Raw genomic sequence first — 27,024 nt, 5'->3', positions numbered from 1 at the left:
ATAAGTCCCGAAACAGACAAGGAAGTAGTAATGATGTCGTGGCTTCTTACCTCTTGGAAGGAGCCGGCTCTCCCCTCCACTCAGGGATGCAGCAGCCGGCTAGTGGATCCAGCCCCCAGCGGGAAGGTTTTGCTGGAATGTTGGAAGCTCCGCTCAAGTCATCATTCTGGTCCTCTTCTTGGGCTGCTGCTTTCTCAGGAAGTGGCTGGCAGAGAATCCCAGGCAAGGGGGGGGGGGCGGGCGGGTGGAGAGAGGGAAGGGTTCCGCCCCCGGCAGATCAGCAGGTGCCGACACCTTAAGCTGCCCTCGTCCCCAGCAGCAACCCACCCACTGCCCCGCAAAGGCACAGTCGCAACACACAAAGGTGGTGCGTTAAAAGGAACGTCTCGTCCGGGCAGCTGAGGTTAGAGCAGCTCTGGGGGGGACAACCTCCGTTCCTGCATCCAAACCCCGGAATTTCCCCCTCGAAGCTCAGCTGAAGGTTTGCTAGCAGTAATTGCAACCAAAGTCCCCCCCCCCCCAGTGTGCTTTGCCTGATGCTTAACCTGTTGCATGTTTTCACTGGCGTGTTCACATTTCCGCATAACTATACACATTCAATTCTTTGTCCGAGGTCTCTGCTATTCAACGTGAGTAGGCAATATAAAACCACAGGAGACACAGAGAAACGTTGCTGTGTCGCGTCGATACTGTACTATGGCCTTGTTCTCACACGCCAGCGCCTCAGTGGGTGGTCGAAAAACTCACCTAAGAAGAGCCCTGCTGGATCAGGCCCAATGGTCCCTCTAGGGCAGTATCCTGTTCCCACGGAGGGCAACCACATGCTCATGAGAAGCCCATAAGCAGGACCTGAGCAGAAAAGCACTTTCCCCTCTTGTGATTTACAGCAACCAATATTCAGACGTGTACTGTGTGGAGGCAGAACATAACCATTAGGGCTGGTAGCCATTGATGAGCCCAATCCTTCATGAAGTTGTCTAATCTCTTAAAGTCACCCAAATTGGTATTATTATTATTATTATTATTATTATTATTATTATTAAAAAAATTATTTATTTGGTTTTTCAGATTAAAATTTTACAATCACATTTCCAACATACAACATAAAACAAGATTCCAAGGAATCTCCTGGACTTCCCTCCTCCCCTTTGTGGGTCCTACTGTTAATCATTTCCTCCTGCATCTTTTACAATACAGTGGTACCTCGGGTTACGTATGCTTCAGGTTACAGACTCCACTAACCCAGAAACAGTGCTTCAGGTTAAGAACTTTGCTTCAGGATGAGAACAGAAATTGTGCTCCAGCGGCACAGCAGCAGCAGGAGGCCCCATTAGCTAAAGTGGTGCTTCAGGCTAAGAACAGTTTCAGATTAAGAACAGACCTCCGGAACGAATTAAATACTTAACCCAAGGTACCACTGTAATCCAAATCTTTTACATCTCCATTATGTCCGAAATTCACCATAAAAAAGATAAAAGTCACAGATAAAAGTGTTATTCCAATCCTACTAACAATGTTAGCTGTTTACAATGGTTTTAAAGATAAGTTAGAAATTTTCTCCATTCCTTATTAAAATTTTGGTCTTCTTGATTTCTGATTCTTCCGGTCACTTTAGCCATTTCGGCATAATCCATCAATTTAATCTGCCATTCTTCTGATGATCATCGCTACATTTTGGGGGGCTGTAACCAACTACCGGTAAGTTCTACTCAGAGAAGACCTGCTGAAATTAGTGGCCCTAAGCTAACCTTGTCCATCAATTCTGAGTGCTCTACTACTCTGAGCAGGGTGGATACTGGATACAACCCATAGCTCATGTCCCGGTGAACCAAACAGAAGCTTAGCATTCAATGCTGCAAGCCAATGTGTTCATTGGCTTACTCCCAGGGAAGTGTGCACAGGGTTGTAGCCTACGTTTCTCAATTACATCCACCAGAGGTCTGCAGCTTTGGAATTCAAACATCTATACCAGAGCACACCAGCAGTAAAATCCCACTCTCAACCCATAATCCTCAGAATCTCACCTGTTGGGCTGGATGCTCTTCAGGATGGCTGGCTCAAAAAGGAAGTGTGCAATCCTAGGCACATCTATTCAGAAGTAAGCCCCGTTGCATAGGAGCCAACTCCTAGTGGTCTTGGGGGCCCACAATAAAATAATTGAAGGGACCGAGCCCCCACAAAGTTGATGGGCATTCCCATTCAAATGGTTTATGTGCACTGCCTCATGTGATCGATTTTGCGGGGCGGGGCTTACCTGGGCCCCACAATGTTTTATTCAAGTTGGCACTCCTGCCCCACTGAGATCTAGAAAGGCACAACTAAGACTAAGGAAGAGGAAACTGGCAGTCAGTGCCACCTCCTGAACTGGTTGTAAGTAAGAAGGCAGATCAGCTGGGATTTGGCTGAAGGTGGGCTGAGGTTGGCGGAAGAGGGGCAGTGCCCCACTTGCCCTAATGGACCAGCCTCCACTGTCTCTAGACTGGAAAAAAGGCTTGTGTCTGAAACCCTGAAGAACTGCTACCAGCTTGTCGACAATATTGAGCTAGATCCACCACAGCATTTGATTCCACTTAAGTGCAGTTTCATGTGTTCCTGCGGATGCTCACAGAACCCTGGTTTGAACAGCACTGCTTTAACACCACATGGTGTTCCTACAAGTTCTCTCCTAGCTGAACTTTTCTAACCATGAGCAAGACTGCATGCAGTTTGAATCGCTAGCTTTAAACACAAGCTTCCACCTATCTGTAGCCCATGAATGTACTATGTAAACATTGCAGCGGTTATACTTTTATGTTCATTTAATATATTTGTGGTAGCTTGTGTTTAACCACATTGGTGTAGTTAACACTACGCCAATTCCTGCCACAGAAATAGCAGAATGGCCTGAGTTCAAGACCTCATTTAGACTAGTTGACCTCACTTTCTCAGTGTAGCCTACCTCAAAATGGGCTGGTGGAAACCAAATACTCTGCTTTGAGAAAATTTGTCATTTAAATGAGGTATGGCACTGAGAGCTGAAAGGCAGGACAGAAAGTATTTTTAATAAACAAATGCAACCCCAAAAGTAACAATATATGAAAAAGCATAGGATGGTGCTCCTATCTATGCTCCTTGGAGAAAAAGGGTGGAATAAAAATGTGATATAGGTACCAGTATATTATATTACATTATACGTACTATTATTATTGAATTGATATTCCACTATTCTTCTTAAAGTAGGACAGGGTAGCATGCAACAAGCAATAAACAATTTGATTTAAAAATAAATAGAAACAATTCCAATACAGATGCAGAGATTTATGTATATCAGCCTGGATAGCTCAGTTGATTAGAGTGTAGTGCTGATAACGCCAAGGTTGCAGGTTCGATCCCTGTATTGGCCAGTTGCAGATTCCTGCATTGCAGGGGGTTGGACTAGATGACTCTCAGTGCCCCTTCCAACTTTGCAATACCATTCTATGATTCCATGTTATGACTCGGAGCTTGGATAGTTCTGTGCAAGTGGCTTTGCCGGCTACAAGGGTCAGGCTTGGAAAGTGCCGTGCCTTTGCCTACACCATTTCAAGCCATGCAGGCAAAAAGTGCCTCATCTGATGTCATTGTGTCATCAGCTGGTTGACAGGTGGGTAGCCATGTCCACCTGCCAAATGTGACCTGCAGCAGGTGAGGGAAATAGAGATCCAGCTTGCCGGCTGGCTCCAGCCTCCAATATTAGATGAAAGGAGTGCACTGACATACAAAGGTGAGTCTAATTAATTTGCTCTTTCTGAAACAATATGTGAACCGAAATACAGCCGGCCAAAGAAATTTGCATAGAGTTTTGCAATGCAGTTCTGCAGCCAAGAACTGTGTGCAGAAAAATGCATGTGTTAGTGGAACCGGCATATAAAAATGAATCATATTAGGGGAAATTGCTTTGCAAAAGTGTGCATAATAGGCAACATTATATATTAAAAATAGTATTTAAAGAGAATTGCACTAAAATGCTGATGGATTTTCAGTATACCTTTTTTTTATTGTAAATTGATGGGGGAAAACTGAATTCAAGGTGGGATAAAATGAGAAACTGAAAGAAACCAAAATTGACAAATTCACTCACATACTCATACGCTATGCCTATTTTGATCCATGTATACAACCCTACCTGATGCTCCACTGTTGTGATTTACTGGGGCAAGAGGGGAGCCGCCAACTGTTTTCTTATGTTTAGATGTCAAAAGTCTTAGGAAGAATGATTACTCTGCTGAGTTCCTGTTAATCTTGGAAGAAATAACAACCTGTAGCTTGGAACAATCAGTCTGGAACATGTGGATCTTTGCTTGAGTGCAGTCCTACAGAATGTTCCAAGCATCTGTATACCTGTACTGGAGGCTTACGTGGGCATTGTGCCATCGGGCTGAAAGCAAGGCCAAACTGCAGCTTATCGTTTCTATAAACAGATAAACGGGAAGCACTTTCTTGCTGAATTCAGTGCTTCATTCCTGCTATTATCCCCTTCAGTATAAGGAAATAATAGCTATGGCCAATAATTGGCTATCTTGTGACTTGTGTCAACTCAGAATCATAAATAAAACTGTGAACTTAGCTCTGAAAAGTGCTAAGAGTGGTAAATATGAAGTGAGGAAGGTGTTTCACTCTAGGCTCAAAACTGGTCAGTTGTAAATAAGGGGTCCACCTCCACTGCCATGTCCTTGCCTCTTAGTGCACCCCCCACCACATACTAGAGGGCGGTACTGTCCACTTTGGGAACCAATGATCTATATCCATTTCAACTAGGATTCAGGACTGAACATACTTTGGTGAGCCTGGTGGGTGACCTCTGTTGGGAGAGGTACAGGGGGATTGTGACCATGTGGCTCTTATTAGATTTTTCATCAGCTGTTGACACCATGGGTCATGGAGCCCTTCTAGACCATCTATCAGGAGCAGAGTTCACACCCGGGCACGCCACCTGCATGCAACTCCCAAGCCTCCCCTAGGCTGTCGAAATGAAGACAAAGCGGCGCAGCTCCCCCGTTCCCCTGACGGCTTGGGAGTCACGGGTGGCATGCCGAATGTCACCCCCCTCAGCAATGACACCCGGGGCAGTATGTCCCCCTGCCCCCCTTCCTACACCTTTGCTTAACAGCAACTCCCCCATAGCTGCTGAGGTCCTCTCTCAAATCCTGCAAAAACAAATTAGAGATGAGCTTGCAGTAAATCTGGGAGAGTTGTGTACAGCTTTTAACCAAATGAAAAAACAACAAAGCCAGTGGACCTGATGGGATACATGCCAAAGTCTTCAAAGTAGGTGGAATTGAACTTAAACAACAACTTCACAAGTGCATCGAAAAATCTGGGAGAAAGAGGAGATCCCAGCAGACTTTAGCCAAAATTATCCATCTCTTTAAAACAGGTGAGAGAACTGATTGTGGAAACCATCGAGGCATCTCTTTATTAGCTATGGCTGGCAAAATTATTGCAAAGATCTTAGCAAACTGTCTCCTAACAATATCCAAGACTACCCTTCCTGAATCCCAGAATGGTTTTCGACCTTCTAGGGGGTCAATGGACATGATTTTCATTGCTCGATAGCTTCAAGAAAAATGCAGAGAGCAAAACCAACCCCTGTATATGCCATTTATTGACCTGACTAAGGCCTTCAACACTGTAAATTGTAAACTGTAAACTGCATTTACAACATCTGTAAATGCAGACTGTCCTTCTGAAAACTGGCTGCCCAGATAAATTTGTGAACACCCTTTGGCTTCTCCATGATAATATGACATCAACAATCACAGATAAAAATGACTCTCAAAGTGGACCATTCACAGTGGGATCAGGTGTTAAACAGGGTTGTGTTATCGCCCCAACTCTATTCATTATTTTCATTGCCATGATCCTACACTTTGTCGAAGGGAAACTCCCCACTGGAGTAGAAATCATATTGAACATATGGAAAGCTCTTTACTCTGAATAGGCTGAAAGCAAAGAGTAAGGTTACTGTAACTTCCGTCATAGAGCTTCAATATGCTGATGACAACATAGTGTGTGCACACTCAGAGGCTGACCTCCAAACCATCCTAAATATATTCACAAAAGCTTATGAAAAGCTTGGCCTATCACTCAACATCCAAAAAACCAAAGTGTTGCACTAACAAGCACAAAACAACCCCTCTGCAGTGCCACAAATCCAATTCAATGGTGTAACGTTGGAAAGTGTCAATCACTTCTCCTACCTGGACTTTCCACAAGGGCCGACATTGATGCCGAAATCCAGTATCGCCCAATTTCTGCGAGTGTAGCTTTCTCCCAATTGAAGTGCAGAGTGTTTGTGGACTGGGACATTCACAGGGAAACCAAAATGCTTGTTTACAAAGCTACTGTACTACCAACCTTACTGTACGCTTGTGAAACATGGACCACTTATAAATGCTATCTCCAACTCCTTGAAAGATTCCATCAATGGTGTCTCTGAAAAAGTTACACATCACTTGGGAAGACAGGTGAACTAATGCCAGTGTTCTGGAAGAAGCAAAGCAATGTCAAAGCAATAATTCTTCAACATCAACTTCATTGGACTGGTCATGTTGTTTGGATGCCTGATTATCGTCTTCCAAAGCAACTACTCTATTCCAAACTTAAAAATGGAAGGTGAAATACTGGTGGTCAACACAAGAGGTTTAAAGACTGTCTCAAGGCAAATCTTTAAAAGTATAAACACTGATAATTAGTAAACACTGGCCTGTGAGAGCTCCAATTGGAGACCAGCCTTTACCAAAGGTGTCATGGACTTTGAAGACACTCGAACTCAGGACGAAAGGGAGAAACGTGCTAAGAGGAAGGCACATTTCGCAAATCCTCACCGTGATCAACTCCCACCCGGAAATCTATGCCCCCACTGTGGAAGAATGCATGGATTGAGAATTGTACTCCAAAGCCACTTATGGACTCACTTTTAAAACAGTGTTCATGGAAGACAATCTTACTTGACTACGGGTGATCGCCAAAGAAGTAGACTTTATTTCCTGAATCTCCTACACATATTGATAATTTGCTCAGCTTAACAGATACTTTGCCAGACAGTATTTGCAGGGAGGTGTAAGCCCCTACAGTCCAAGGACAATTGGAAAGCTTTTCTCATTTTCCTTCCTCCTTGCCGAGAAATATTTGAGGTCTATTTGGGAAGAGTCAAAATGGCTTCAAGATTGCTCTCCTGTACTATTTCAGACCATGTGGTTTATATACTTATGTGCCTGCCTTGTACACAGTGGCGTAGCGTGGGTTGTCAGCACCCGGGGCAAGGCAAGTAATTTGCGCCCCCTAACCCGTGGATTTGCGCCCCCTAACCCATGGATTTGCGCCCCCTAACCTGTGGATTTGCCCTAACCCCAGATGTTGCGCCCGGTGCGGCCGGCCCCCCCTGCACCCCCCACGCTACGCCACTGCTTGTACATTCATGAACATTTACCGTTATTCTATGTATCTGAGACCTTAGAATTCTGATTAACACTAGTAAGGCCGTTTCCCAAACAATTTGACACCATGTTTACACCTGACAGGTGTCTCCAGTGTCTATATGAGGCTATAAGGCTTTCTGTAGAGTCAGGTGGGTTATTATAACTGCTCTATAGAGTATAATGTTAATGGAGTCATGATTATCTTGGAAGGCGGCGCCAGTTCTGGGGGTGACTTCTAATCCCTAAAACTTTCAAAAGGAAAAGGGAGAAGAGCCTCAAGCGTGAGCAAGAACTCGAAACAAACGACCGCGAGTTTCGGGCGGCGGCACCACGAGGCGCTGAGGCCGCTCCCCGCCGGCCTCCCTCACAACAATAATATCCGGCCCAGCCAGCAGCCGAGCTCGCTTCCATTGGCTCCCCCGGAGAGGGCCGGAAACAACCCGGTCAGGACTCGAGGAAGGCGGCGGAGGGCTTTGTTTGCGACGACGGCGAGAGGCCGCCCGACAGCCAGCATGGGCGAGCAGCGGCAGGGCGCCGCCAGGCGGGACAGCCCCGGCTGGGGGAGCAACGGTGGGTCGAGGGCGGGGCGGGGACGGCGCTGCCGGCCTCTTGGGTGTCTTACTTGGGAGAAAGTTCCCTTGAACAGCGCGGGTTTCTTTTGGTTTTTTACTCTCGCGTAAAACGAGTGGGCAACGGCGGCGACGGGGGTGGGCCCGGTGAGGCACTTTGGGGCGCCGTGGATGCGAAAGGGGCGGCGGGGAAGAGATGGGGGCTGCTCCTCGCTTGCTCCGGCTTCTTCTCAAGCGAACCGAGTCGCTTTTTTGCCCGCTTTTTGCAGGTTGCAACTCGCTATTTGCAGCAGGTAGCTCGCTTTTTGCAGGTTGCAACTTTGCTTTCTTGGGGAGTAAAGTTTGCTTTCTTGGGGAGTAAATAAATCCCACGGGGTTCTGTTCCCCTGTGGGATCATGCTCAGGGTAGGCCCTTTTTAATTTTTATGAATGGGCCGGAGTTAGCCGTGGGTTGCAGCCAATGCTAGCCTTTGCTCAAAAGGTTAAGATGAATATGCACGACTCATTTCGGACCTTTAATTTCCAACCTTTAATTTCGGACCTTTAATTTTCGACGCTGAGCTAAGTTCCGAGTGTGATGCAGCCCGCTGAGGTCACCTGGGCGTTGCTTCTGAGTAAACCTGCTCCGGGATCATGTTGCGACTCTGCGGGAAACTTTTTTAAAAAATGTTTCCGGTTAGAGCGAATTTGTGCTCTTAAAGGGGTTCAAAATCAACAAAATGTTGGGTGCCTGCGAGTTTTGTGCTTCACATCATCGTGGAGAGGCCTGAGTGGGTACCGTCTAAAAACTAACTAGAGAAACATCGGTTTATTTGTCACGCTGTAAAATCGCTGTTGGCTAGAAGTGCCACTTCATCAGTTTTGTGAAATGGTTTAATTTAATGATGTGATCATTTTTAGCCGCCTCCTTTGGGGCCCATACCTGAGGCTCAGAGAGAGCTCATAATAATAAACATAACCAATGCTCTTTTAAAATGTGCTGGGGAAGGGGGATTCTTGGGTTGTTGGTCTTCTTATCATGTATTTTGTGTTTTTATCTTGTAAACCGCCCTGAGTCCTGTAGGTATAGGGCGGTATACAAATTTAATGATTAATAATAACAATAATATATGGTATTGATAGCATTAATAGGAGTGATATTAATGTTAATTTAATAATGGGATAGCTGCTAATTTATTTAGTGCTATCTAAATTAGTCCAGAACAACAGCCTTGTTCACATGGTGAACTATGGCTTACCTGGACCTGCTGGCTCCCAATGAGATTGCTGCTCCCTGGGCTTTTTAGGTCAGTGCAGTGCAGCAGGCAAGCGAAGATTTGCCTTACTGTGTCATCCGAACTCTGCATCATGGTTGAAGTCTCTTATCATTAATCATAATCTGTAGCCAAGGTTTTCCTATGATTACAGGTTATGGTTAAGGATGCTTACTATGCGATTCAAACCAGGTGTTAGAGGCGCATATATTGTACATGGGAACATGGCACACTTTGTTCCCATCACCACCACCCTCCCTCCATGGTGGATCATCTAGTCCGACCCCCTGCAATGCAGGCATATGCAGCTGTCCAGCCAACCAAACCTGAAACCTTGGCATCAGGACCCTGCTTTAACCAGCTGAGCTTGGGAGCTAATTTGTTAACCTTTCCTCCCTTTACTTTCTGCAGAGGTTTTCCTTCTTGACTCACAGTATGCAGCACCAACTGTTGCCTTTCTGCAAGAACTACCCAGTTACCAGTCTATGTTGAGGAGGAGAACTTCAGCTGGAGGATTGCGGGACTACCGCAGTTTAGCACGGACAGCTTCTGGCGAGACCAGCAGTCTCCTAGAAAGGGTTGGACCAGGAAGCCCAGGCTCTGCACAGCCGCTGAGAGAATATGCCTTAACTATCGCAGAGAAGAGAAGATTAAGGTTAGAGAGAGAAACTCATTGAGCTGTATATTAGTTGTGGTAGTGGGATCCATTTCTGGGTAAAAATTGCTTCTGGGAAATGGATTTTATTAATTTCTAAAATTGTTTCTAAATGGCAGTAAGTCATTTTGCCTCCACCATGCTCCAACATTGGTCCATGTTCAAGGAACTTAGGTTAAGATGACGTAAGTAAAAGAATCCAAATCTTTGTGTTAAGATGAAAAATTAATTCCAAAAGTATAACCCTCTCCCTTCAGTTTATGATATAGGCAATGGCCATTCGCAGTTCTCACTCATGGTCCAACAGGCATGGAAATTGTAAGCTAAGGGATTTTTAACTTTATATGTTATATTGTAAATTGCTTTGGGATGCACCTTGTGCAGTTATTATTTTTTTATTTTTTAAAAATATAATCCTGCATTTTCACCAGTTCTAAAATGAAACCCCCAATGATCTTGTCATGTTAATTCGTTTTATCTTACTAGGGAAATTCAGGTGGCTAACATAAGATACCTGTCAGGTTGGCATCAGTGGAGGCAGATAAGTAGCAAATCATGGAAAAAAATTGTAGAGGATACCAGAGAACTGTCATCTTACTTTGAACTTTGGGGACATGACATCCGCAGTATTGAGGGTATGTTCTTTATTAATTTGTATGCTGCTTGATTTTGTTCCTTATTTTCATTGTCTTTTTCACATCTTTTATTCAGTTATTTAGTGGATTTATAAACTGGTTGAGAAACCGCAAAGAAATTGCACAAATGAAATTGTAAATAAGACACAGCTAAAATCCACAAACAAATTAAACATAAAAATACAAAAAACCTCTAGGTTAGATTACTGCAATGTGTTATATACTGAGGCTGCCTTTGAAGATAGTGCAGAAACAGCAGCTTCTGCAGAACATAACAACACAGGTTATTTCCCAATTCCTTCCTTTTTCAGTTCTCTGCCTTTACAGTAACTAACTTGGCTTAAAACAGTAACCAAAAGTACAATGCATTTAAATAAGCCAGTTTTAAAAAGAATGCACTAAACGTTCACAGACAGACAAATCTGTCACAAGTCACCCAACCCACAACTGCAGGATGAGGCAACTGTTCAGATCTTCAGGTGATGATCTGAGCCTTGAAAAGAAGAAGTGAGAATAAATATCATTGCTTCAACTTCCTCCTTTATCTCTGTGTACTTTTGAAGTGGTGGGTGGAGGGAAGAAAACCAGCCACCCTCAGAATCTCATGATGGAGGGAACAGCGAGGGGGCCAAATGCTTGGGAAAAATAAAAATGTCTTTGCCTGGCAAAGGAAAGATTCCAGTGATGGTGACAGACAAGGCCACTTTGGAAGAGCGTTCCACAGCTGAGCGGGCTCCCACTTAAGAGGTTTAGCGTGTCGTCCAAACCTGGGATTGTGCTTAAAGTTTCTCCTGATTAACCATGATCTGTCACCAAAGTTTAAACAAAGTTTTGTTTTGACTATGGCAGACCAACACGGCTACCTACCTGTCACCAAAGTTTGTTGTTGTTAAGGAACAGAGATCTTGACCACAATTCCAGGTTTGGACAATATGATGAGCCAAACCTTAGCTGCTGTGGTGAGCTAAAAAGCCTGTGAAGGAACCAAGTGGTTATAATCTGCTCCTTGGGAGGCAGTACATTAATACTAAGCCATGGTTTGGCTTAGTATTATGTGCAAACTGAGGCCATTCAAAGGGCCCACCTTTCTTCCACCATGGAACTTGAGGCAGCGTACTTGGGGAGTCTTCCTTCAGCAAGGTGACTGCATCATGCGCACCCACTGTTTTACATTAACAGTAAATGTGTTCATTCATAAATTAAATCTTTCTTTTCATAGGGAAGTTTGGCACTGGGATCCAGTCTTACTTTTCCTTTCTACGATTCCTTGTGATCCTGAACGTTGTGATCTTTCTCCTTGTGTTCACCTTTATCACCCTTCCTAGTGCCTTTTACAAACATGGAACGGTCAATGGCAGCTACGTCCAACTTCCACTGAAGAGCATAGGTAACACACTCTTCCTACTAACCTGTTTTCTGTTCGCAAGTACAGACATAGCAGACGAGCATCTGGCTGTTTTCACTCCTTCTGTTCAATTTATTTTCTTATGATCTCTTTATCTACAGAGCACCACTGCACAGTTTATGTTGTCAGTGGTACCAAGGGACTTATTTACTTCTACAGTTACGTTATAGATCTGCTGACTGGCACAGTAAGTATTTGGACATATATTGCTAAATCCAAAGAAGCAGATTAAAAAAAACCAAACAAAAGCAGAGGGTTTCATTAAGAGGTAGAAAGCCCCCCTCCCTCCCTCCACCTTCTGGGCAAAATGGTAAGGCTGTATTGGGCGGGGTAAATCTCTAAAGCTAGGCTCTTCATAGTAGAAACTCTCAGGTTGCGTACATGCTGTACAGTTAAAGTCAATTCGCCCCCTCAATGAATCCTGGGAACCTGTAGTTTTGTTAAGGGTGCTGGGAATTTTAGCTTGGCAAGGCATAAACTGCCATTCTCAGGATTTTTGGGGGGTGGGAAAATGTGCTTTAAGTGTACGTTGTGTATGTAGCTTTACAATGCTATGCAAGCACTGGCCCATTGCTTCCTGTTAAACCAGCTTTGATCCGTCGCCTTATATTTTGGCTTCCTTAGAACCCATTAAACATAGTTGCGTTACTTTGACAGGGAAAGATTTATCCCATTCAATGCAGCCTTGCCGCTTACTCACTCACTCACTCACTCATGCAGAGCCACTGCTTGCAGGTGCCTGAAGCCTGTGCATGTATTGGTTTATTAAGCAGATACTTGTTTTTCTGAATGCGTCCACAGTGTGCATGTGACATACATTACTGAATGCAGAACTTTGCATCCTGAGAACCCCTTCTTTAATTTTAAGTTTTTTGTCCTTCTAGCTGTAGCATTGTAAAATTGTTTTATTTAATTGTTACATTAAAAAAAATTACTCCTTGGAAGAGTTTTCCTCCAGAAACCTTAGGGCAGTGTATATGGTTCCTGCCTCTCTTCCCTTTACAAGACAACTGTACTACATAGGGTGGCATCCAGTGAAGTAGTTTCCTTAATGCAAGGACCTCGGACTGGAACTTCTCCCTCCCTCTACTTGGCCTCCCCTCATGTTCCTCTTAAATCTGTGCTGGGGATTTCCCCAGCCCTCCAAGGAGGGCATGAGGGGAGTTTGAGGAGAGGTAGGGAAAGTTCGGTTGTGCAAATGGAAATGCTTGTGCCAGTTGAGCTACTTCACTGGATACCACCCTTTGGGACTCTTCCAGTTTATCTTGATTTACACAGCTGAAGGCTTTTCCTTATAGATAAAGAGCTTTATTGGGGGTGCAACACCATTTGTTTTCAAATAGTTGCTTTTGGCACTTGGCAAAGACTCCAGAGCATGTCTGTAAACTGTTGTGTGTTTCTATGTAGTAACTTTCTTCTGTGCTAAATTCTCGCAGGGCTTTCTGGAAATGACTAGTCTCTTTTATGGCTATTACACAGTAGACACCATCTATTTTGGCGTCCTGAAATACCATGTGCCGCTTGCCTATTTGCTGACCACGCTGGGCTACCTTTCATTAAGCTTTCTCTGGATTGTGAAAAGGTAAAGTTAGCTTGAAGTGTGCGCTGCGATGGCCCATTTGGGTCTTTCCCCTGCATTTCTCTTATTTCTTCATGATCTTTTCTCCTGTCACTATGGTTAATGTTCAACATAACTTTAGTTATCCTTTATTTATGCTGCAGGCACAATTCCTTTTTTAAAAAAACCTTAGAGCGGTTTGAGGAGGTCCTTGCTCTGCCAGTCTGGTCAGGAAGGTGGGCGGCCCTTCCTTCTGGAGAAGCAGCAGTGCTAAAGGCCCCAGGAGGAAGTGCCATCTGATAGGTCAGGAATTCCCTTCACTCCCACCCCAGAGACTCTCTTACTTGATAAACTGGGCTGAAAATGATGTGGGTAGTAAAACAGGCAAGGAGCTTCCCTGTGTTGTCTAGTGGTGCCTTTTCTAGGTTTGCAAAGGTCTCTTCTGCTTGAGTTCAGCGGGACTTGCTTCCTAGTAAGAGTGTGTAGAGTTGCACTCAGGGCCGGCCCACCCTTGAGGCAAAATGAGGCGACCGCCTCAGGCATCAGGATCCACAGGGGCAGCTCCTGATGTGGATCTTCACTCACCCCCTTCTTCTCTCGTGGTGAGGCGGGAAAACATTTTGTGGTTACTCTCAGGGGCTGGCCCTGATTGTAATCATGGCTTACTTTGTGGCAAGTAAGAGCTTTGCCTCGTGATCAGTAAATCCTTTCATAGAAACTGGTACTGGATCGTATCACTAGGGACTGCTGGGGGGTGGGTACTGAATATTTCAGTGCTCCCCAATTTTTTAAAAAACCCTGCATACCTGCTTTCTCCCTGACATTCTCAAGATGCACATCTTTACACTTGGTGTATATTGGGACCCACCCTATTCTTCTGATCGTAATTCGTTAAAACTGTTTTCAATGTTGTATTTTTAATTGTTGTCACCCACCCTGGAACCTTGGGGTGAAGGGCGGGGAATAAATCAAATTGGTAATAATTCTAGGGAGTGTTTATAGATAGGTAGATAGTCAAACATTTAGAAATATTTTGTTTTCAGCTGAAGCTATACAGTAGAGCAACAGGAAAATCATGAAATGCTTTTTGACTGTTTCGTCCCCTAATAGTGTAATCCTATGCAGAGTTACTTTGGAGGAAATTCAATAGAATTAAACAGCACTTAATTCTGAGTGTCCATGGATAGCATCTGGCTGTGAATGAGTATACTCTTCCATGTACTCGTACAAAAATGAAAATCTTTAAGTTGCTAATCAAGCATTTCATTTTTCGGGGATGCTTTTTCTAGATCTGTCGATGGATTCAAACAAAGCTTGGTACGCAACGATGATCAGTTTCAAAGTTACTGCAACAAAATATTTGCTGGCTGGGATTTCTGTATTACAGATGTAAATGCTGCACGGCTCAAGCATAGCAGCTTGCACTATGAGCTTAAAGTGAGTGTACCATTCCGTCTCTTTATAATGATCAGACTGTGACTTGCCATTGCAAATGTACCTCAAACAGTACTTCCTAAACACCATAGGGAGGCAGCAGCAGGTCTGGGGAACTCCCAAGGTTTGCAGAATTGCAAAAAGGGGGAAATACTTTTAGGGGGCAAAACAGACCAGTGGAGAATGCTCAGTGACCATGGAATGCTATCTGACTTATGGAGGTGTGGGTGGGAAACCAGGTGTGGATGGAACAAATGAAATGGAGTGGCCAGAATCTTGAGCAGCAGAACTCTATATAGCAAATTTTTCTTGCAGGGGGCTTGTGTGTATCCCCCCCCCAAAAAAAGCTCCATGTGCTTCATGCATTAAAGGGGGTTGGACTAGATGACTCTCATGGTCCCTACCTACAATTCTATAATCATATGATCTATGTCAAACTGGGCTATGTGTCATAATACACATAATACCTCAATTAAAGTGAGAGAGAAATCTAAATAAATAGCAGTGAGTGAATCATAGCTATTCTTACTGTGTAAGCCTGTCTGAGCCTTCCGTTTTCAGTGGGGCTTACTCCCAGGAAAGTGGGTGTAGAATAAATAGCAATTATAGCAGAAGTGGATGAGAGGCTTCAGCAGAATGTCTCTGGCATCACATTTGGCTACTTCGCCACCAAGAGAAGAGTTAAATGCTGGTTTTAATTCTGAATTTAAAATGGTTGTAAGCTGCCCTGGAACTTTGCTCATGAAGGGTAGGTGATATGTTTAGTCATAAGAATAATAAAGGATGTTGTTAATCTGTTGTTAGCCTCCTTAGGGATCATTTGACCAAAGTTGGGGTTTAGTTTAAAAAAATATCATTGGTGAATGAATTTCTGTTTACAGACTGACTTGGAGGAAGAGAGACTAAGGCAGAAGGTCGCAGAAAGGACCACCAGAGAGAAAATACGCATCTATTGCTTGAGAATATTCCTAAACTGCATTGTCCTAGCTGTTTTGTCAGCTTGCTTTTATTCTATCTATAGAGCAACAGTCTACTCACAAGAAAACATTTCCAGTGTAAGTGGCATGGCAGATTTTTATAAACAAATCTCTCCAGGCAGGGCAAGCAATGGGAATAGCTGTCGCCATTTCCAAGGAGTTGTAATTGCACTACAAATATGGTGCCTCACTGGAGAATTTTATCAGAATGTCCAGTTTAAACTCTGACAAGCTGTTATTAGCAGTAGAACAGCCATGGAGAGGAACGAAGATGCCAGAAAGGGAGGCTGATGAGCTTAGGAATTGTGCATCTTCCCACGCAAGCAAGAGGCAGACACTTTGGGGAACTTGAAAGTACATTCATGGGAGTTTTGCAGCTGGTGTCTTGTGTGCAGATACAGGGATGCTATCAGCTAGAGAGAAGTACACAGCAGAGGGAATAGCTGACAAAACTAAAGAATCGGGGACCAAGTGTGTTTCCATCTGCTGGGAAAGAAGCTGTAGTTGCTACTCTAAGATCAGGTCAGCAGGAAACAGGTCTTGACGAAAGTTTCTATGCTCTGCCTCCATGTTTTGAGACAGTAATACTTCTGAATACCAGCTGCTGGAAGCCACAGGAGCAGAGAGGGCTCTTGTGCTTAGGTTCTGCTTGCCGGTTTCCCATGGGCATCTGCTTGGACACAATGGGTGTGAGAACAGAATGCTGGACTAGATGGGCCATTGGCCCATTTTATGAGTTCTGCAGCTAACCAGAGAAACAACTTTTGCTTTTGCTTTTGCTTTCTTTCTCTCTATGCAGGACCACAAACCAAGATTTGATGATAACCTCATAGTACAGTACTTACCTTCCATGGTGATTACGATGGCCAACTTTATTGCCCCATTAATTTTTTCAGTTCTCATCAAATTTGAAGACTACTCACCAGCCTTTGAAATCCGGTTAACGCTGATGAGGTAAGCGTCTGTGCTGCTCGATTCCGTAACTCAATATCAAAATAGAAGCTTTTCCAACTCTGTGCACCTGCCGCCACCTATTCTGGTGTTCTTAGGTCTGGTAGCGCCTTGTGGCTGGTTGGGCTTCGCTTAATTGTGTGTTGTCAAATGGTCACTCTTTGTGCTTCTAGGTTCATAGCTGCTTCCAAAATTGAGTTGCGTGAGCAAACATCATGCCACACCCCGATGACAACTTGCAGGAATAGAAACAATACTGTTACCTCTGCTGCTCTGGGCAAGTGAGAGAGCAGAACACTTTGGCATGTTGACTCCTCGCTTCTAAGAGATCATGGCAGCAGCTTTAAAAGCATGGATTGGCTGTGGGGAAAGGAAGAGAGGTGGATCAAGGGCCCAGTAGGAGGGGAGATTCTATGAGATTCCATCATGGATTGAAACTGATGAAATGGGAGGGAGGGATCCCTCCCCTAAGCTTCCTGTGCAGAATCACCTTAGCCAGTTGGCTTCCTCTCCTTGACCTTTTGCATTAGAATGCCTAAAGCTGCAGATTTTAACGATCTCATGGATATCTGTTGCTTTTCTGTAATCAAGCCCCTGGTATTGCAAAATCCCCATAGTATAAAACTTGGACAATTCATTGGTGTGTTCCTTCCATTTTGTTTTGAAGGTGTGTCTTTGTGAGGCTGGCCAACATTGGTGTTCTCTTGTTCTCACTGTGGACTCGAATCAGGTCCTGTACTAATGCAAAATGCATGGCCTGTGGATACAACTATCAGCTCTACCCTGTAAGTAGATCTATATGTGAACTAAAATGGGACGTGTGAAACAAGGTCTCCCTTTCCATTGACTGTCCTTAAACCCCGCTTGGAAGCAAAGGAACCCTGGCAGGAACTGCTCACCAGAGTGAAAAGCTTTTCCAGTAGCTTTGTGAATTTTGTTTTAGTGAGATGACAATGCAGTGGTGTTTTATGATAATCTTAAAACATAGTAATCAACTGAATTTATTTTGATAAACCCTTTTCCTTTCCTTTCAGTGCTGGGAATCTCGAGTTGGCCAGGAAATGTATAAGCTGATGATCTTTGACTTCATCATAATATTTGCTATTACGGTCTTTATTGACTTTCCAAGAAAGTGAGTATAAACTTCAGTGAAGAGGCATTTCCTTTCTTTACAGTTGAAACACAATTTAAGACCAAAAGTAACCACTTTCAGTTTTGTTTTGTTTTTAAAAATGCTGTTTCCTGTAATGTCTAAACTTGGGTATCTGTAGTTTGTGAGAAATGCTGTGCTAGCAAGAAAAGCCAGAATCATAACGGTCACTTCAGGTCCTTGCTTGTCGTGAAACCATTGCTACTTTAAGCAAGCCACGGTTGCCTGAGTTTGAACATCACAGGGAATTGCAGTTAGTGGATGCCTCTAATCTCCTGGCGGGCATGAAAGAAGGGGAGGGGTCTGGGAACCATAGGCTCCCAAGACTTTATTGCATCTCATTTGTAGAGAAACCATGGTTTCCTGTTCTGCCTAACTTGGTCCAAATACTTAAGCTTCCCCTTGTGAATCCTTTATTAAAAGATGAACTACAAAAGTAAAGGTTTTTGAAAATATTAAGCGGTATTTAAACAAATAACTGAGCCACAAACCATAGATAAACCTTGGTTAGTTTGGATGGAGCTAAACCATGAGCCTGGGTTTGGCTGACATGCTATGCTAAACCCTGGTTTACTCATCATGCTGCAGTAGCAGGACAAGCTAGGAGGAGTATTGGGACCATGAGCGTCACTCTTGGAACTTGCACATTCATGCTTAGTGTGTATGAACTTGGGACATTATTGGGGGTTGGACCAGCCTCAAATCTCATGGCAATAAGGGAGCCACAGGTTAGGTTCAAGAGCAACCTCAGAAATTTTTTTTGATTTGTTTCCGACCTGGCAATATTTGCTCAACCCCACATTTCTACTCCATTCACTACCTGGCTAGCTACAAATGCACTTATGTTTCTTACATTTTACTTCTATAAATGATGAAAAGGTTAATTTAGTTTTATTGCTGGACCGTAAAGTAGGGCTTTTTTATTACTGTTCTTAGGTTGATGGTTACCTATTGTTCATATAAGGCCTTCCGGTGGTGTGGTCTGCAGGAGTTTGCCATCCCTGACAACGTGCTGGAAATTGTTTACGGGCAAACTATCTGTTGGATTGGGACTTTCTATTGTCCTCTTCTCCCTGCCATCGCAGCAGTAAAATATTTTGTCGTCTTTTACATTAAAAAGGTACCTGGTCTTTTTAATGCTGACTGTTGCCTAGGTGTATCTGTAACAACAGTTTTAATAATTTCCATCCTGCACCCGACTTGTGAATAGAAATAGAAATACTTTATTGTCACTGTACCACATGTTTACAGTGAGATTAAACAAGCCCCCCCCCCCCTGCAATATTTCAGTCCTTGTTACACTCTGTGTGCTGTCGTACAACCACCAACCCCGAATGTCAGCTGCAATGTTGCTGTCTTCCATTCAGCAGCCTCACAGCCCACAGGTAGAAACTGTTCTTTAACCTGTTGATGCGATTTATCATGCTTCTATATCTCCTGCCCGAGAGCAGGAGATTTAAAAGGTGCTGGCCAGGGTGTGAGTCATCCCTGAGAATGTTCCTCGCTCTTCTGAGGCAACGGTCTCCTGCGATGACATCTAGCAGACTCAGGGGACAGCCCATGATACCATGTGCTGTCTTCACCACCCTCTATAGGGACTTTCTGTCCATGGCGTACCACACCGTAATACAGTATGAGAGAACATTTTCTATCGTGGACCGATAGAAGGAAATAATCAGTTGCTGTCTAACATTGTTCTTTCGCAAGACCCTAAGGAAATGAAGTCTCTGTTGGGCCTTCCTAACCACCTGGGCTGTATTGACCTTCCAAGTAAGGTTTTCACTAAGATGGACTCCCAGGAATTTAAAGGAAGAGACTCTCTCCACACAGGCCCCCCCCCCGATATACAACGGGGCTAGCTCCCCTCACTTCCTCCAACACCATTTCCTTTGTCTTGCCAATGTTTAGGTGCAGATTGTTCTCTGAGCACCATGTGGATACCTTTTGAACCTCCCCCTGTACTCAGATTCGTCTCCGCCTGTAATTAAAGCCATTATGGTGGTGTCATCAGCAAACTTAATAATTTCAGAACAACCATTTTTGCTCTTGTGCAAATTCCTTGTTTCTCTTCAGTCAGGTACAGAGGGGGGTGGAGCTTGCGTCCCTCTGCACGTTAATTGTATTACAATTTAAATTCTGTGCAATACAATAAAATACAACAGAAGAAAGAAAAGAAAAATGCAATTAAAAAGCATACGGCATCTAGCACAGTGTATTACAATGACCACATTGAGGCTGTTGACAATTTTAAGTCTGGGGGGAAGACGTCTGGGGACCACAGGAATAGAGGTTAGAATAGGAATCCACAACTGGACATTGCTGGGTAAAATCTGGCCCTTCAGGGTTAGGCCTGAGCCCCACTTGCTAGCCCAGATATGCAAGGTGTTCAAATGACATTGGGAGTAACTGACAGGTGATTGGTGTGTGTGTGTGTGTGTGTGTGTGTGTGTGTGTGTGTGGCCTTCCCTCTTCTTTTCCTCAAAGTGCCTCCCCGCTATGCGAAACTAGTTCCTCTCCAGGAGCCCAAACTTCTGGCATCTGGGCTGAGCTCTTTTCTTCTCTCCAGATTAGTCTGATGCATACATGCAAGCCTTCAACGCGGCCCTTCAGAGCGTCCAGCTCCAACTTTTTCTTCCTGGTGGTGCTCTTGATTGGCCTCATTCTAGCTTTCATTCCGTTGGGACTCAGCATGACGCAGTAAGCAGTCCTTTCAACACAGCTTTGCCTCTCTGTTACTGTGTAGCTGGGAGGGGAAATGGGCTTCACCTGGGTCTATCCAAGTCCACTTATGTGCCAATGTTCAAAATCCTGAGTTGTGATTGACAACTTATTTCACTGTAGAATTGGTCAGGGGAAAATACACTCGAGCTAAACGGCCTTGGAAAATAAAAAGGAATTTTCCTAGTGCTTAACGAACATTTTTATAGGTGTCATATAAGCCTTTCTGGGGGGAGAGTTTCCTAAGCAGAAAGGCTCTCCCCTGTCTCATTTCAGAGTGTGGGGGCACATCTACCTTCTGAATGGGGGCTCCTGCTATCAGAAGACACTGGAGTAGGGCTTCATATGAATCAACCTAGGCCCTTCTATCATCATCTCCATGTGCCCCCCTCTGTGGGAGGTCAGGAGGATGGCAACACAAGAATGGGCCTTTTCAGTGGTGGCTCCCTGCTTGTGGAATGCTCTCCCCAGGGAGGCTCACCTGGTGCCATCATTAATTACCTTTAGTCACCAGGCAAAAACATTCCTTTTCTGACAGGCCTTTGGCTTTTAATTATTTGCGGCCTTCTTCAGCGGGTGGGATGTTTTAGTTCTGTCTTTTAAAAATATGATCAAGTTTTATATTTTATTGTTTTAGCTTTATACTGGTTTTAATGTATCCGTTACTTCATCATTGTTTCAAGTCATTTTGAGTTACTTTTGCATTTAAAAAATGACTAATAAGCTTAATTAATAGCAATTTTCTTGCACATGCTTCCTTCCTTCCCCGCTTAAACAGCATTCCCTCCTCAAAAGCGTGTGGGCCTTTTGTGAATGTTAACCGTTCGTGGGATGTCATAGAACATACGGCGCATCATTTTCCACCAGTGTTGCAGAAGGTTCTGAATGGCATTGTGTCAGAAGCGTTTGCAGTGCCTTTCTTTATGGTGGTCTGGTAAGCACTGGCCAGGCTGGCCTTGATCTCCTCCATGTTGTTCTTCGGTGTTGTCTGGGGTCAATAGAAAAATGTCCCCAGTACACAGCTATTGGATCATGTTCAATGTAAATGTACCAGATTTTTATTGCGGAGGGTGGGGTGGGGATGCTGAGCACTGCTATGCATAAGCAACCATTGTACAGTGGTACCTCGCAAGACGAAATTAATTCGTTCTGCGAGTTTTTTCGTCTTGCGAAGCACGGATTTTGGAAAAGCTTCAAAAATCACCAAAGTCTTCAAAAACCTCAAAAAAGGCTACCACACCGCGTGCTATGAGTTGCTCCTCGAAGTCAAGTCGCAACTGCACCCCCTGAATGCACCCTGGGTATTAACGGTTTTAAGAAAAAGGAAACAAACTTGCAAGACATTTTCGTCTTGCAAAGCAAGCCCATAGGGAAATTCGTCTTGCGAAGCAACTCAAAAAACGAAAAACTCTTTCATCTTGCGAGTTTTTCGTCTTACAAGGCATTCATCTTGCGAGGTACCACTGTATATTTAGTTGAAAAAGTTCATACTGCTGGTGTTTCTGCGAGTATGATATCCATATGATATCATTAGGTATATTTGTAAAAATAAAAAAAGATCTACTGTATCTTAATAATGTGTCTAGCTGCCACCCTTTCCCCCTCTAACTCTGACAATCGCTTAGCACTATATAGAGCAGTGTTTTTGTAGTCGGTATTCTTACATTGTGCATGATACCGCAGTTGTGTGCTGGAAGCACTATTTTATTAATGTCACTGCTGTTCCTTTGTTTATTTAAAGGATTTTTGTCCTGCTCTTCAGTGGCAAAGGCTCCAAGAGCAGCTTATAGTTCAATAAAAAAACAAGGCCATTCCTTTTCTGAAGCTTAGAATACTGGTCCCTTATTTAGCTTCAGTTGCTGAGGTCACCATTGGCAGGCATCTGCTGTGGAGAAAGCAGCGCGGACAGTGTTGCAGCCTTTGCTAGGGTTGAGTGTCCCACGTATGTTTGAAGGTGCCCTATACTGGGAGGCCACCGGGCTTACTGGCTCTGTACTGGGAAGGACTAGCTTGGGCAAAAAACTCCTTGGGTTAGGGTTTTCTAAGCAGGGACTAGATAAGGATGCGGTACCCATGGATTCCCTACATTGGTTGGGAGTTGGACTAAAAGACCTTTTGAGATCCTTTCCAACTCTGATTCTGTTGTTGAGTTTGATTGACATCAGACCTCCAAGGCCTCCAGCACTGGTCCCCTTTCCCAGCCCTGCTGCCTTTTAGGTCCTTACATGCAGCCCCAATTATAGCAGTCTTTTGACACTACATTGCCTCTCTTCTCGTGGATTTCATTGTTCAAATACTAAGAAGAATGTAGCTGATGTAGGGCCCACGCCTTGGATGCAGATGGTCCCAGGTTCAGTCCTTGGCATCTCCAGTTCAAAAGGTTGGGTGGCAGGTGACAGGAAAGACCCCCTGCCCGAAGGCCTGGAGAGCAAGTCAAAGATGACAACACTGAGTTAAATGGACAAAAAGCTTGAGCTCGTATAGGGCAGCTTCCTGTATAAATGCAGAAAAAGGTCATTGGTTAGTTAATAAGTTTATGGCCCTAAACATCCATGATAAACAGTAAATTGCTATTGGAGACAGATTACTGGGTTTGAGGAACTCTTCATCTGTCTTGTTGAAGTTGTTCCTGCATTTGGTAGCCTGGGAATCCTTAATATTATTTCGTATGTGTATCAATCTTCTGGATGCTGTTTTACAAAACTTGGGCCTGCATCGGTATTAAACTGTCCTGATGTTTGCGTTTCTCCATTGTTTTACAGCCTTATTATGTTTTATTTCATTGCCTTGGCTGGAGCACATAAACGAGTTGTTAATCAACTCAGGGAACAATTAGTTATGGTAAGTTTAAATCAGTGTTTCATCTCCCCTCCCCAAATACTGCATGCACAAGTTGTCTGATAGTCCAATGTATGATGTGAGCCATCTTTTTTTTTTAACCTGCTAAATATTTGTTGTGGGATCATAGGACATGATGTCACATTAATACCTTGGACAGATTACTCACATGGGATGTCAACCAAGGCCATTGCTCTGTGTAATTGACTCCTAGGCCCCGCTATCACTCAGTGAACTCTGCAAGAGTTTGGCAGGGTTGCTCCCCCCCCCCCCCCCCGTTTTACATATTCTGCCTCTTTAAAATGGTGCACTGTGTTTTGTTTTAGCTTTAATCTTGATGGCTAGAAATACATTTCTGGGCTTCAGAGAGAGCCACAAGCTGCAACCCATGGAGTCAAAGGCCTACACCAGCCTTTGCCAACCTGGTGCCCTCCAGATGTTGGACTACAACTCCCATTAGCTGTCCTGGGGAGGGCTGATAGGAGCTGTAGTCCCAGCATTTGGAGGTATCTGAACACAGTCTTCTCTGGGCTTCAGTAAGGCAGGAAATCATAATGAATGGAGTAGAAACTGAAGTCTGGCCACAGTCTAAGGAGTAACAGGCTGAAGAGTGGGAACAGGAATTTTGAGGGAAGTGGAAGGTTGTCCTTGACCAACTGACCCCTCTGGGAAGATGCCCCCCAAAATTTCTGCCAGTTTGCATGTTACAGAGTAAAGGGCTGCAGTACAGTTTGTTTAAAAAATGAAAATCTATGCATGCATTTCTTTATTCAGAGCCAAATGCTGTTCAGTCACTGTGTTTTGCTTAGGTTAAGGGTAGGGATGTTCTTAGATGCCAGCTCCCATTAGCCCCAGCCAACATGATCAATGGCATGGGTAGGCAAACTAAGGACCGGGGGCCAGATCCGGCCCAATCGCCTTCTAAATGCGGCCCTCAGTCGGTCCAAGAATCAGCGTGTTTTTACATGAGTGGAATGTGTCCTTTTATTTAAAATGCATCTCTGGGTTATTTGTGGGGCTTGGGTATTCGTTCATCCCCCCCCAAAAAAAATATATATAGTCTGGCCCCCTACAGGGTCTGGGGGACAGTGGACTAGCCCCCTGCTGAAAATTTGCTGACCCCTGATCAATGGTCAGGGATGATAAGAGTTCAGCAATATCTGTCTGGAGAGACCATAGGCTCCCCATTCTGGTTTAGATCTTGCTTGGTAGGGGACTTGCACTTTATATTGAAGGAGAACTTTAAATACTCTGCTTTTTGTATTCCCCATCCCGCCACCCAATTTCTGCCTTAGGAGAGTCGTGACAAACTCTTCCTGATCAGGAAGCTGACTGAAGCTCAGAGACTTAGCTGAGGTGCTTTTTCATGCCTGCTGCCTTTGGAGTCGTTTTTTTGGAGCTGCTGTTCAGGGGATGCTAAAAAGAGAACTCTAGTGCCTTGAACCTTGAGCCAAGTGACTTGGAACTTCATCCTTGGACCAGTGTAACTTGCAGTAGATGTGGGCCTCCTACAGCTGTTCCAATATCTGTCCCCGGATCTGGGGCTGGTGTGCATAAGTGAGTTGTTGATCAACTCAGGGAGCCATTTATCATGTTGACCTGTTAGGCTTCTCATTGAGCATGCACCCCGTTTATACAGGATTTCTGTATTTCTGTTTGTGCAGAATTTACTCTTAAAAATCGTGCTCAGAATCTCTACCATTGTAGAGGTCTTTGTGAGGTTGTATCTTTATTTTCAATGTTTACACTTTAAGCCTCTGTTTTTCATGGGTGTTTTAAAACTGTTGTGAACTGCCTTCCCTGTCTTGACCAGGAAGCTCTTTGTAAAAGGTTCTCAGTGTTGTTTTCAATGCCATTCCTTTTTTATTTTTTAAAAAATCAACTTTTATTAATCAGTTTTACTTAATAACATGTAAGTACATCCTTCCTAATGATAACTGCCTGGGTCTGTGCTGGTTCAGCCACGTAACAGAGTGTATGCAGTGAAATGTAGTCCTTCTAGACTTCTTTGACGGAGAGGCTTGGTTGATCACCTGTCCAGAACTTGGTATGTGCTTGAGGAAGGGAAGATACATTACCTGTCTTTAAGTACGACCCCCCAAAATGTTAGGGCAATTATCTCTGCTGCCCCAAATCTTCCTGAAGACTTGCTGGGTATAAACTAGGCATGTATTGTGCTTCAACCCAGAATCTGACTTCTGTTGATTTACTCTGCCAGATGGTTGGATTTTGCATACTAGATAAGAACGGCTTTATGCTGAAGCCTACATACGTGTCCCAACTATATACTTTGCTTTGTTTTAATTGCTGCTTTAGGAGAGCTGTGACAAACTCTTCCTAATCAAAAAGCCAATGGAACCTCGGAGGCATAGCTGTGAAGCCCTGCCCATAGGTGCCCATGGTTCTTGCGTTCCATGGCCATCTATAGAAATCACTTAAATCCAGGGTCGGAAAGTTGTGGTCCTCCAGGTGTTGTTAAGACTACAGTTGGTCTTGCTGCGTGGGGCTGATGGGAATTGGAGTCCAACATCTGGAAGGCCACAGGTTCCTTACTCCTTCTGTATTCACTGGGTATAAATATAAGCGGCAAGGGACAGGAAAATGCTGATAGCATTTTGCTTCAAAACGAATGTGTAGATGCTCAAGTCATTAAGTTGAAACAAAAAGATTTTTTGTAATGAGATGGGGATGGAAGAAAGGACGTATTGAGGTAGGTTTGTAACTATATAGTTACTCAGAATCCTCAGAAACCTTGGTTTTTCAAATTGTAGAAGGGTCAGACTATCAGGTAACAGCCAGATCCTTGGCTGGAATTAATTGCTGTGTTGAAATAGAAGCCAAGGGTTTGCTAATCTTTGGCCTTTATTACGTAGCCATGTTTTCTTACTCTATTTCCGTTTTGGATAATTGTTGCATTAAATGGCACACCTCAGAGGTACTTAAAAACAAAGAAAAAGAAATATTATAAAAAAGGTAATGTATATATTAATTAATGCTAATAAATATATTGCAGCTGCTTTATGGAGAGTTGGCTTTTATTTCTCTTTGACTACATTATTCAGCTTTGTCAAATCATATTACCCAAGGGTCAAGCTTTCAGCACAACATTAAAGCAACAACAGTTGAACACTTCAAAATCATGTTTGCAAAACACAGGGCATAATCTGACCAAAGTTTAAAAACACTTAGTCTTCTTTCAAGGAGACAGCAGTATTTTGTCCTTATTTCTGAGCCTGGTAGAAGATTCTAGTCAGTCTAAAGTAGTGGTTTCGGGGGGGGGGGATTCTGAGCCACACTTTCAGAATAAAAATCTGCTTGTGCCACACCAAATTTTTTATTGATAAGGAATACATTGGAAAACAAAAAGAAACAACTCCTAGCAGTGCTTGATTTATAACATACAACACAATTACTTTATAATATGACCATGGGACATTCATAA

At 43.8% G+C, this 27,024-nt stretch overlaps 2 protein-coding genes and 1 long non-coding RNA gene across 4 annotated transcripts in view; 1 reads left to right on the top strand and 2 right to left on the bottom strand.

The window, feature by feature from the left end:
• Positions 1–923, bottom strand: part of TMC5 (transmembrane channel like 5) — a 34,273-nt gene extending 33,350 nt beyond the window's left edge. The window contains exon 1 of the mRNA XM_081840710.1: positions 51–923. The gene's annotated coding sequence lies outside the window, so the exon portion shown is untranslated. The remainder of the gene's footprint in view (positions 1–50) is intronic.
• A 4,485-nt stretch (positions 924–5,408) lies between these two features.
• On the bottom strand, positions 5,409–7,424 carry LOC309329401. Its single transcript, XR_014151129.1, has 2 exons — positions 5,663–7,424; positions 5,409–5,509 (listed from the first exon to the last, which is right to left on the bottom strand). It is a non-coding gene; the product is annotated as an uncharacterized lncRNA (long non-coding RNA).
• Positions 7,425–7,873: 449 nt separating this feature from the next.
• TMC7 (transmembrane channel like 7) lies at positions 7,874–26,603 on the top strand. 2 transcript variants are annotated; one of them, XM_081839747.1, is made up of 16 exons: positions 7,874–8,009; positions 9,673–9,916; positions 10,403–10,551; positions 11,771–11,938; positions 12,058–12,143; positions 13,393–13,538; positions 14,804–14,951; positions 15,830–16,003; positions 16,725–16,879; positions 17,544–17,661; positions 17,911–18,008; positions 18,963–19,146; positions 20,593–20,723; positions 21,523–21,678; positions 23,507–23,585; positions 24,878–26,603. In XM_081839747.1, the coding sequence occupies exons 1-16, from the start codon at positions 7,952–7,954 to the stop codon at positions 24,935–24,937; spliced, it is 2,154 nt and encodes a 717-aa protein (XP_081695873.1). In that variant the 5' UTR covers positions 7,874–7,951; the 3' UTR covers positions 24,938–26,603. The 2 variants fall into 2 exon arrangements, with proteins under 2 accessions (XP_081695873.1, XP_081695872.1); XM_081839746.1 differs by lacking the exon at positions 7,874–8,009 and adding an exon at positions 8,760–8,778.
• Positions 26,604–27,024: the final 421 nt, after the last annotated feature.

This window comes from Podarcis erhardii (genome assembly GCF_964252035.2).
Source record: "Podarcis erhardii genome assembly, chromosome: 14".
In the NCBI taxonomy this organism is placed as follows: domain Eukaryota; kingdom Metazoa; phylum Chordata; class Lepidosauria; order Squamata; family Lacertidae; genus Podarcis; species Podarcis erhardii.
Note: the sequence above shows the minus strand (reverse complement) of the source record. Positions and strands in the feature narration are given on the sequence as shown.